At 29.6% G+C, this 13,112-nt stretch overlaps 1 protein-coding gene across 1 annotated transcript; it reads right to left on the reverse strand.

Moving 5' to 3' along the window:
• Positions 1 to 6,040: 6,040 nt before the first annotated feature.
• LOC143231505 (uncharacterized) lies at positions 6,041 to 11,159 on the reverse strand. The gene is made up of 3 exons (XM_076466037.1): positions 10,731 to 11,159; positions 9,375 to 9,492; positions 6,041 to 6,905 (listed from the first exon to the last, which is right to left on the reverse strand). The coding sequence occupies exons 1-3, from the start codon at positions 11,034 to 11,036 to the stop codon at positions 6,658 to 6,660; spliced, it is 672 nt and encodes a 223-aa protein (XP_076322152.1). The 5' UTR covers positions 11,037 to 11,159; the 3' UTR covers positions 6,041 to 6,657.
• Positions 11,160 to 13,112: the final 1,953 nt, after the last annotated feature.

Genomic DNA, 13,112 nt, shown 5'->3' on the forward strand with positions numbered 1-13,112 from the left:
GGAGCTTATTCTACTTAATTATAATAATATCATATGGTACTTCTTTGTAGAAGATAATGATATAGGAATTAATAAAAAAATGATGGTAAAATAATTAAAATCTACAAAATATACAAAATGCTATGTTAAAAAATCAGATAAAATTGTCATAGGTTAACTTTAAGAACTAAAGAAAATTATATTAAATACTTTTAACTTGGTAAAAAATAATCACAGGTAAATATAGTAACTAAAAAGTTAATAGTAAATAATAATAACGCATTAATACTTGGGTTTCAAAAATGTTTAAGCTCAAAAGATATCGGTATTAGAGAGGCTAAATCCTGAAAGCTGTCCAATACAAGCCTGTAATAAGAATTATTTTAAAAATGAAGTTACCTAAAAAGTATTCCCCACTTCTTAACGACGTAAATTCCAACTAGTTTCGGTTCGGCTCCATCTACATCAAATTCTTGCTTATTAATGTTGGTTTAAATAATAAGAGACAGGTTCAGCTCTATATAATAATATTTGTGAATTGGAGGTTTTCTTTTGGTTATTTGTAGCCTTCAGTTCGCATTGTTGTAGCTTGGTATGTGTTTTCTTTGCTCATTCTTGTCGTAAACGCGTACGACATTAAAAGTTCCTTCTTCACAGAATTTTTATTTTGTTTCTACATCGTTTAACATCGTTGTTAGATGAATATCAGTCCTCTGAAAGGGCTGTAACATGTAGAAGAGGCATAATCGACGCAAGGTAGCATTTCACCGTCGAACGATAAGGAATTCACAACGAACCAAATATATGTGAGACAGCACACCACTGCATTAACTTATACAAATCTTAAATGTAAGGTGCGATTAAGCATCTGTATCCATTTTTTAAATGAAACTTAATTACTTTTAGTATAACATTGTTAAATCATCATTATTTTATTCTTTTACCGTATATGTATACAATAAAATATATGCAATATTTTCTTCACGAGGAATCGAATACTGCATTTTGTCATTATAAGTCTACAGACTTACCCTTGACCCACTAAAAGATATTTCATGAGCTATATGATACTTATTTCTAATACTTGTTGTGCATATATTTCTTGATTTTCATTTATTTACTTCTCACATAAAGTGACTTTATCCAAACATAGAAATTTTACCAATTATTTTGAGTTATTTTTACTTATACATATATATTCTAGCCAATTTATGTCTAAGAATTAGATAACAGTTTTTTTATCGTGAGACAGGTTTTAACTGCAGTGTTTTGGTCGGTCTCAATTATTAGCCGAAATAGCCAACTGACGTGTAAAGTTGTTCCAATAAACAGGTGAGCGTATTAATTGAAAGCTTACAAAAACATTTAACTGACTTATAGTATTTTTACTGAATCAAGAAAATTTGTAATACTTTTACATTACTACAATGTTACATCCATAGTACTTTATCAAACTGGAAGTATTAATATAGAAACCAAAACATGTAATATTAATTCTATGTTTAGAAGCACTTAGAATTCAGAAACACAATGTTCTGAAGTGTATGTGTGTTTTCCTATAGTAAAGCCACATTGGGGTGTCTTCCGAGTCCACCGAGAGGAAACGAGCCACTGATTTTAGAGTTGTAAATCCGTATACTTACCGCTGTACCATCGTAGGACGTCCTGAAATGTAAACTATGAAACAAAATGTGTATATATATATATATATACATATGATAGAATTAAATGTTCAACGATAAAACAGTGAAGTTGGGATTATGAAACAAGGTTAGTTTGATAATAAATATGCTGAATTATTAAGTAAATACAATGAGAATCGAGTTTGTTTGTCTCTGACTGTTTTACATTAAGAAAATACATGACCGCAACTCAGTTTTATTTCAATTGCGACGCTGTCGTGTCAAGTCTGTTAATGTTGCCTGAAACCATTTAATTTATTAGCCACCACTTAATGTTTTCCTGTATCTCTTTCAGTTGATATTTCTTAAAGGACTCAAACATGTTAACCTAAATGTTTTGGGATGTATTTTACTTGCACGAAACACTGATATCAATCGCAATGCTTTGCAATGTTGCTAAGTGTTCCTACCGAAAGACGTTTTTTTTTTTTAATATTCTCTAAGTACAGGCATAATGGAAGTTTCTTGTTGTACACATTTATGGTATATTTTTATGTACTGTCTGCTACTTGTGTTCCTTGGATAGTTTGTTATATTGTGAAATGAAATTTTGTATAGCTTACTTACTTTCCTAAAACACCTTTTAATACTTGTGCTATAGTTAACCCACAAAATGTTTACTAAAACTAGGTTGGTCAAAATTCACGAAACATAATATTAAATATTACAGAGACATGAACCTCGTAAAGTAAAAATTCATTAATTCTAGTTAAATATTCGCGTACTCGATATTTTCTGGCATTTTCAAGCAAAGACTATGAAACTGTTGAAACTAGGTTATTTTTGGCGTGTAAGTACAGATTAAAACAGCTTAGCTAACCATAGTTGTTTGTAGTGAGCGAATAGTTAGGTCTGTCTTGCTATTTTAAGAGGAATAGAATAAAAGAACTGTATAATCCAAGAAATTTCAAAAGGTAACTCCTTATTCTTGAGGAGTGAAATTGAAAAATATGTTTTTATACTTTTATACAAATTGTTTGTTTTGAAGCAAAGCCACATTGAATTACTTATTGTGTCCATAGCAGAAAATCAAGCCCCAGATTTTAGCTTTATAAGTCCGTAAACTTATCCCTGTCTCACCGAGGTACTTTTATATAAAAACATTGTGTGAATCTCATCAGAAAGTAAAGTATTTTATTGAAAATAGATCATCTTAATTTTTATTTAGACTTTACGAGAGTCAGAACGTACTGAACTAATGTGACCTGAAGATGAAACTTCAGACGATCATTATGTGTTAGTAAACATACCTGAAAGCGTGTTTCACAATTATTTTGATTTTTTTTCCAGAACGCTTAAACGTGTATATTTCAATTATATAATAATGAAACTTTTCAAGCTGTGTTTTTAAATTGATCCAATCAACTACTGCAGCGTTGTAGAATATTTCTTTACTTCTTATTCAGGTGATTGTTGAAAATACCATTGAAAAAAACATGTATGAAGACTGAAGAGTGTTGTGTGTGTGTTAAAAAGTGGTAGCATTCTTATGTTTAAACCCAAACCACCCGAGTTTTCTTTCTATTGGAAATTACAATAGCATTCACTTTTTTCAAGGTTTTTTATTTCACGAACACTTAGTTAATTCGTTGCTTTTTATCCTCACAAGAAAAGATAGTATTAGATTTAATTAATAATATTAGTTTATTACTTTAGTACAAACTGTTGGCTGCCTATTAAATGAATATCTGTTTACTAATATTTTAGGCCGTGCATAGCTAAATGGTTACTAAGCTCTGACTATGAATTCAATGGTTGGGGTCTTGTTACCGAAAACACGATTTCCACACTTTGTGGATGATAATCCCTTATAAAAGCGACAGTCGTATCCCACTATCACTTGGAAGAGTACCCCAGGATATAACGACGTGTGCTATTAAATAGGTGTCAAATAGAAGTCCTACCCCTATTCTATCAGCTACAAATTACGTACGGCTACCCTTTGTGTAGCTTTGTGCAAACATACTGAAACAAACTAAAGAAACAAAATACTAAATGTCAAAGCATCAAGATATGTTTGTTTAAGTTATTTATTCCTTGTAACACATCTAGGGAAAATTACAAACAGCGGAATAAAAATAATAAGATAAAATCATTTTTGTAGGTAAGCTAAAAAATCAGCAGCATTAATCACAAGAGAAAATCAAGTGGTTTGTTGTTTCTTCCAAACTCTTTATTGAACAAATTTTCCAGTCAGCTACACACGTATAACTCATAATATCGAAATATATGTTAACAGTAAAAGTTTAAAATTGCAAACTATAATCATGATATATTGCATAAGAATATTCTACAAAATTAATATATCAATGTGCATCCACTCAATTATTGTTTGTTTCATATATTTAGTACGTGTTTCTGAGGTTAACCACAAACAATGAAGTAACGAAAGAGTCTGAATATATGTATGAGGTGCCTGGCTATTCAGAAAACTGCACACAAAACGCTTGTTAATTATACGTGAAGTAATAAATGTAGTGTGTATAAATCATGATGAATACCTTTTTATTAGCATACGATCACAGCAACAACAATCTTACAAACTGTAAATAAAAACTAGCTGTAAACTATTTTAAACCTGATTAACGTGTTAAATAATACTTTATCTAGGTTATTTAACTAATAAAATTTGTTTTGATGAATAGTGATAACATAAACAGTCATAAAGTATTCGCAATAGTTAGAGCATTCTCAAAGTATTAACAAAAAGCATTCTGTATCATTTAAACGTTAATCACATGTGTTAAACAATTACTTCTCAGAAACGAACAGAGAAATGAGTAATGAAACAAGAAAAAAACGCAAAGGCTTTTCTTAATATAGGCTCAATTTTTACGAGTTTTTATCTTTTTTTCTTAAAGTTTTTCATATTTGTTTTCTCTTTCTAACGAGTATTTTAAAGCATAAAATATATAATGAACAAAAGAAATGCTATCTTAATGATAGAAATATTTTAAATTTAACCCTCGACTTCACTCAATATTAATTTATAAATATTTCACTCAAAAGTTATCTGAGGTTACTCACACATCTGAATAAATACAAAAGTGCTGATTAAAAATATGCAGTGCGTTAAGGTTTACTTATTACTTTATACTGAAATCCATGATACCTGTATTTTTAGAAATAAAAACCAAAATCTGTTTAAAGAGTCAATAAAACAGCGGGTTCGTTTTCTACTTCTAATTATTCTGTTTTCCTTTCTTGAACATCACGTAACAAATTTAGAATAATTTCTTTCAACGTCAGTATATGTTATTTAAGTTAAATAAGTCAGACTGTAAAGTATTTGCGCCTATGTAACGTTTGATATTTAATTAGCTTTTATAAGTAATCAAAATTTATTTTGTCTTGCTTTGAATTTATAAGAACTATCGCGGGGTGTATAATTATGTATATATATACGTTACTATGTTAAACGCCGAAGCTACTGATGGACATAATACTCGTGATACAGATCACACTAGACTGCAAGCGTTTGTTCCACTTCTGCGTCTATTCCTCGTAAACAATACATTAAATACTCAAAATCAATCGTGGATGTAAGTAAAATATTTAACACTTATCATTTGTCTATCACAGACCTCTCTCTCAATGGGATTCTTATTCAATATAGTTTTACAAAGAAATCGGAAAGATATAACTACCGTTAATAAACACTTATATTTACCAACAGATTTCCAGATTTAACAACATTTTTCAATCAAAGAACAGCTCTATAAGAACAAATAATTATGATATCACACCCAAGCAAAAACATTAAATACTTATGTTCATATTGTTACTGAATTATGTATTACATCACGATGGATGCATGCATTAAAACGCATGCAGCAGGAAAAAGACGAAAATATATCGAACAAAATGAGCTACACAAATATAAAATTAAAATAATTTCATCTTTAAGTCTGTTTCTACAGACTTGTAACATGGTATTGGGTTGAAAACATTAGTTTTGATTGTATAATGTTAACTAAGCTGTGATATTTTGGTTAGAAAAAATAAAAGATTAAGCCAGTTCAAAATATATAAAATAAGAATATTCTTATAATGAAAGAGATTATGGTTTGAAAAATCGTTCTATTAAAAATTGCCAATTATTTTTGGCATACGACAACGCAATTTTGCAAATACAAATCACATGCCAAAAATGCATTATTAACTATATATTGTACAAAGCAAGGAATATTAACTTTGTATATGTGTTCAAATAGTTAATATGTTATATTCTGAAAATATTTTGTTTTTAATGTAACTTTATATTGAAAAAATGGCATGAAAGCTCAATTTTATTTTTATATTTGAATTTTTAATACAAAGAATGTTTACATACAACAAATCAAATCAGTTTTTAAGGTTTCTCAATTCTTAAACTCGGTTATAAGTATGATATTTTATTCTGTATATGTTTCGCAAAAAAAAACATAAACATATGTATAAATAAACTTGAATCTTCAGTTCTAATTTAATATTCATTTCATATATTAAATCTTTCAAAAAATGGATCTTATATCTAGTTTGTAGGCTCTTTTACACGCTTGTTGAGACTGTTCTATAGAGAGAAAAAATAAACTCGTAACACTAAGTCACTGAAACACAAATGAGTGGCAATGTTCTGCTATTACTAAAAATGTAAAATAATTTCACGATGTTGGCCATCCAAAAAAAAGAAACATATATTTGTTTAGAAAATTTTCAAAATGAAATTATAAAAATAGAAGTAGTTCTTATATTTGCATATAATAATTTACAGTTTATATAAATGGATACTTTTCAAATAATTTTTAAAATTAAAACGAAAATATTCCACATTACTTATATTTATTAAGTTAAGCTAAATTTATGGACCAAGGTATTGGAACCTGTAAAGCAATTAATGCGTAATGTTTTATATTCATGCAAAGCAATTTCAGTCGGTAATTGTTATGAAATGTTTATATATCATAGGTTTACAATTCTATACGATGCTGAAACGTTCAGATAGAATATCACTTCGCTAATTGTCGCACACCTTTATAGGGTAATAGTAGGAATATCCAGTTAATCCCATACAGCCTGGTGCTAGAGTAGCCTCAGTATGATCTTTTTGTTCTAGAGTGCAAGTGTTGTATTTGTGATTAAAAGCCGACGCTTTACAACCGGTGGTTATTAAACAGACTTCAACACACTCTTCTGGGGTGGTCACTGGTGGTGATGAGAGATCGTTACCCAAGATACAGGCATCAACGGTGACGTTATAGTGAACTAGAATTAAATATCATGGTGGTTTAATGTGTTACCGAATATCTTTAAAAATATAGTCTTGGTCGAAATGTTTGCTTGCTGTCCTATATTGATATTGTCTGTGTAATGTAGTAGTAACTGAGTATTGAGTATAACAGAGAAGGTTACGCATGAACAGACAAAAATCTCGGAGTTGTTATTCTGGTACGCTTAAGTTGTTTTGAGCATTTGTTTGCCTAAACACATATACACACCTGTCTTGTGTATAATATTGTGTTTTGGAAAACCTTTCTTAAGAAAAATATCAACACTTTGTTAAGACAGTTTCTGTGTACATGTTGTAGAGTCATGCCTTGTCGCATGCCAAAAATTATTGGGCGTTACGTTGTTTAACTGTCCAGAAATAATATAAAGCAAACGGACATTGTCAGAACAGTATCGTGTCCCCACTGTACTTTACCCAGAATTATGAAACGTCATCAGACTACAGGAAACGTTGTTCCAGTAAAGTCTACTTGTTGGCGAAAAAACAAAACAAAAAACTACTGCTTAAGATATTTAGATAAAAAATTGTTTAAATCACAGTTATGCAATTCAAACTGTTTGTCATTTGCAGTGTTTGATGAATAAAAAACTACGCAGTCGATAGGATAACACTCAAGAGCGAAAAAAATATTCCAACACCATACAACAGAAATGACATTGAACACATTCACTTCAGGTTATCCAGAACAACAGTGAATAGGAGAATGACTAAATAAGGCTATTTTGCAAAAAACCAAAACAAAACAACTATCTACAAACAGATATTAAACAGAATTCATCGCCGTGACCCTATTACTTTGGCAAGACAGCATGTTAACTCACACTGGCGACATGTCATCTTTTCAGATGAGACCTGTTTCCGACTTGTAAAGACTAATGGTAGGAATCGTGTTCGTTTCTACAAAGAGGAGGTACAGTACATGTTTGGGCAGCTATTCATCAAGGTGGAAAAAACTGCTTTTCATATCCTCCAGGAGAAGATATTTTTTTACATGTGCTAAGCCTAAGTTTGGCAAAAATTTTGTATTCCAGGATGACAATGCCACTTCCGACAATTCAAGTACTATACAGGATTATGTCGATCAGGAGGACATTATAAGATTGATATTACCAGCAAATTCTCCAGGTTGTAATCCCATTGAGAACTGTTAGGCAAAACAGTGAACCACGACCCTCACTCAGCTACTTTAGCTGAGTTGCAGCGCATTCTAATGACAAGTTAGAATTAAATAACAGTGAGTTACACCAATAATCTCACAGACAACATGTCACGTTACCTTGCTGAGTTTATTAGATACCAACCAATTATTAAATGTTTAATAAGAACTAATATAAGGCGACAGACGCTACTTTTAATAATTTACTGTTATATTTTCTTATTATATATGTTTTGATACGGTTTTTGTGATAAGGGAAATACGAATTACGCATCTTTCTACAAATGTCTGATAAAATTGTTGGTTGCTCTAATAAACTATTCATGATGTTCATAGAGCCTGTCTCATTATACAAAATACACGTGTATATGTTTAATATAATATAATACCCATTTTACAGTTTGACAGTGCTAAGTGTATTTGTATTCCGTCTTAATAATGACGGTAATATTTGTTAAAGCATGCAAACGTTTTGGCCAAGACTGTATTAAATTTGAGATAACCGTTTTTAAGATAAAAACGCAATTGTTTTGATGCAAACATGTATTTTAATAACGTACACATTATATACATTATCAATTAAAAATATATTTGAAATTTGATCAGAGAAAACTATACATCTTTGTAAAAAAAGCTTATAAAGAATTAGTTATTAAGATAATTTTAGCAAAAAATAGTTCTTAAGAGCAATTCAATGTATTAGCTATTTTACGTTATATAACATAATACATTCTTGCAGAATAAATAAATACACATCGTTATACAATTTGTTTATAGAGACAATAAAATAAAAGTTTTACTATTCCAATACACAGAAAATATAAATACACTAGCCTTTGCACTGTTTGCTTTAATTAGTTTTACAATGACCTAAAACAATCAACATAAGTAAAAATAAATTATGTACAGAATATGGTGGAAACGTTTTGGAATATTATTTTTGAAAATAAATTTCACTAAATTGTAATAAAAAAATGTACTAAATCTAATAGTTAAATCTGTTTTTCACGCGCTTATTTTACCATATAATTTTATAACTTAACATTTACTTTGAATATATTCAGTCTAAAAATGTTGATAACACATTACCGTTATACTTAAGAAATTTCAAACATCGTATTTTTTTAAGATCTGATTGGAACAATAGTTTTAAAGACTTTGACTTGTAATTGAAATAATATATATATATGTACATATAAACACACACACACATATATACATAAGTAGAGAGAGATTAGTTTACACTAGACTAGCTTCTACAAAATGTGTAGATATCTAGATGACTTACGTTTTTCACATCTTCTTCCACACCAACCACGTGGGCAATTACATTTGAAATGGTAGATATCATTTGTTCTGTCTTGACAAGATCCTTGGTTTTCACATGGTTGATCTGCACACGTCATCTGTTGGTTAAGAGTATTTAGATCCAGTAGTAAAACTTTGAACTAACCAGACGTATTATAATTTGTACCTAAATTCGATCTTATAAACGATTGCTCTCCAAAGGTATGCATTTTATTCGAAAACAAAATCTTTAATTGCCAAAAGTTTTTGATTATTATTACATTAGAAAATGTTGATTTAGTTTATATATATAATTGAATATAAGAATATAAGTTATATGTTTCGGAAAGTTTAGTTGTCACTCAAAACTTGACACACATAAACTCATTTGTCAAACTGTTTTAACCCCCTAGTGGCTCAGTGTTTTTATACTGCTGGTAGGCACAGAAAATGTAACCCATTATGTAGCTTAGCACATACCAACAAACAAATAAACTCACTTTATTAAGAACTTTAGTAGAGACATGTCTGGTAAGCACACTTTCGTCAGTCCTTCACTACGTCCAACGTATTTTAAAACTATATATCCAAGAATTACTCAATTGTTTCTCATAATTACCCTTTCGGATTGGATTATTTTTCAAGTAACATGATATAAGGTAACCAAGATAAAACAAGAATTAAAGATGATTACCAATAATATTCTTTGCTAACCAATTACTAAAAGTTAATATTATACACATCAAGTCAAACTAGATGTCACAAAAACATGGTACAAATACGACTTATTTTGATACTATCACGTAAAGAAAAACATTCATTATTTCCTAATTACATTAAGATTAATGGTATAGCTCTTCAATAGCATAAAAATTTCAGATAGTTTTCATTTCTTAACTGAATATCGCAAACCACAGATGGCCACAATATTGTACTTATGTTATTCTTGTCAAAGATTCAATAAATATAATCGTTCAAATCTGTATTTCTAGATTGTATATGTTATTGTTTTTAACCACTATTCCTATATGTTACTATAAAGGTAAAGAGGTATTTTAGTAATACATTTCTGTAAAAATGTAATGAAAATAGTAAAATGGAATCTCAAATAGTGAAAGAAAATTTTCAAAATTGTTAATAATATGTAATACAAAAGTTCAAGAAGAAAAAACACAAAAACTTATAAAAAACTATTTTGTTAAAGCATGTTTGAAAAATTAATAAAATAAAAATGAATAATAAAAATCGAAATTTTGATGGAATATTTAAAAAATTGGATCATTTGTTTTCTTTTCTAAGATACTAAAGGCAAGTTAAAGATTAGATCTATTTGTTTGAAAAGACAAGAAAGAAATACCTTTCTGAAAAAGACAGAAAAATCTTCACTAATTATAGTCTCGTCAGTAGGCCACTCCAACAGTTGACAATCATTGGTAATGGAGTTGTAGTTAAAACCTCTACACATTGTGTTTCTGTTACACAATAAACTACAATACCAAGATCGTGATCTCTTAGTTAATATCAAGATTTTCGTATTTTGTTCTGTATTATTTTTCAGTTTTATGTAGAGCTCGGAAGTAAAATGAGCACAATTTAATTGTATTAAAAAAGCTATTAAGACTAAAACATACATTAAAACATACTTATCCTGAAATATTATCATTGTTACATAAATTGAAAACTGTATAGTACTTGAAATCCGAAGCAGAGATAATGTTAAATGGTAATACGTTTTCTTATCCTGTTCACTTCAACTTTGTTACCAAGACTATTCGTATACGAGGATCATCTACAATTTTGTTTCATCTAATCTCATTGACAGAAATGTTTCATCCAGATAATGGCGTATACACTTCTACCAATCTATGGTCGTCACGAAACATTGATTTTTTTCTACACCCGAACTGTAGACTTTACTTTCTTTTATTGTAAGGTAAACTGAAACAAGTAAAAGCTTATATGTCACGCAATTTCCATTGCATTTAGGCTATAACAACGTTCAACTGCATAAAATTAAACGGGTTTGCTTTCATATGTTTTTTTTTTATACATAAATGTTGGTAAAGATACAGTAAAAATTAAGTATAAATAAGTTTTATAGCATTTTTAACATGTTTTATATTTATCATGAGCGAACTCATTACACATTTCTAGTCAGTAAATTCTTTAATAGTGACCAGTGGATATTTTTTTGTTTTGGTTCACGAATTTTTATATTACTTTTTAACCTGTCTTTTAACATTCGCCAACAAAATGTTTAGTTGCGACCAACAAGCTCCTTATAAGAAAAAAGGCAGTGGGTTTTTAGTATATTTAAATTGTCAGATACAAATGTCTCTATACTTAGTCACCAGACTATTCATAATCTGGTCAAGACGTGTTTTTGCTATTTTTTTTAAATGTTAAATATCAATTTTCATACTATTTTTCCGCAACTTTTTCATTTTTTTATCTAATACTATTCGCCTCATTTTACACAAGCATATTTTTGGAAGAATGTGTTTGCTTGTTTTTTAATTGTTTCATAAAGCTCCGCTGGGGGCTATATGCTGATAACTGTGCCTAATTTTGCCGCTCGCTCTTCGGCACCTGTTGTTTGACTGAACAGTGGGATTTGATCATCATTCACTCTTATAGTGCACACCCTCAGTGGACTTATATCATTATTAATCGGATTTTGACACCAATGATGAGCAGAGCGTAGATAGTCCATTCTGTATCTTTGTGTTTAATTAGAAATAGCCAATCATGATTCTTTGAATTCCCAGTCTAGGCCTTTAATTAAATCGAAACTTGCATCTCATAACACATACAATCACCCTCGTGAAGAGACGTAATAGCTTACCTTACGGAAATAAGTGATTATAAATTTAAATCATGTTCGACAGTTTTGATATCTAAGACTCAAATAATTTTACACATTTGACAGAAAGAAAATGTGACACTATAATTATATGAAATAATCAATTTTATTACTAATTTGAAGATATTCAACACTTTATATATTTAGTGTTTTGATAGTTTGAACCTTTTACACCAACCTTTTTTTTTCCTTCGAGAGTTAGTTTGTTTGAAGTTAAGCACAAAGGTATACGATGGACTATCTGTGCTCTACCCGCCACATGTACAGAAAACCGGTTTCTGGTATTGTAACTCTGCAGATACACTGCTGTATCAATGGAGGGGGGGGGGCTATTTGGGAGCGTGTATCATTACTATAAAGTCATATGAATAACAAAGTTGACATTCATGGTCATAATTTGCTTACTGAGTATCTATTGCTCATTACAGAGGTTATAATTAATCCAATAGATATTTTATAATTTAAGGTAAAAGAAAACCAGAGGTGAACTGATATGTAATAAAGCATGAACATAATATCAGTATAGAACTGTTGAGTTTCATATACGAATTTTGTCAAATATGTAATATTTTCTAAGAAAAAAACTGTTTAATTCTGCAATAGTACTTCTATAGTAGTTAGAGCACAGACAGACAATTATACTATGTAACACAAATTTTGTTCCTGGATAGTATGTGTTATTTCTTAATTGCTTATGTTGTAAAAGCACAGAAAATGGCCATTATTCCCTTCAAACTTTGCTTTTGTGACCAGTGTAATGAAATTTAGAAATTAACCTATTTTTCTATGTAAAAACGGGCAAATTTGCACAGTTTCATTTGCATAAGGTCTGAATAAAACAACATATGAATCATGATATACGTGTATTTATGGTAA

Source organism: Tachypleus tridentatus, chromosome 11 (assembly GCF_004210375.1).
Source record: "Tachypleus tridentatus isolate NWPU-2018 chromosome 11, ASM421037v1, whole genome shotgun sequence".
Lineage (NCBI taxonomy): Eukaryota > Metazoa > Arthropoda > Merostomata > Xiphosura > Limulidae > Tachypleus > Tachypleus tridentatus.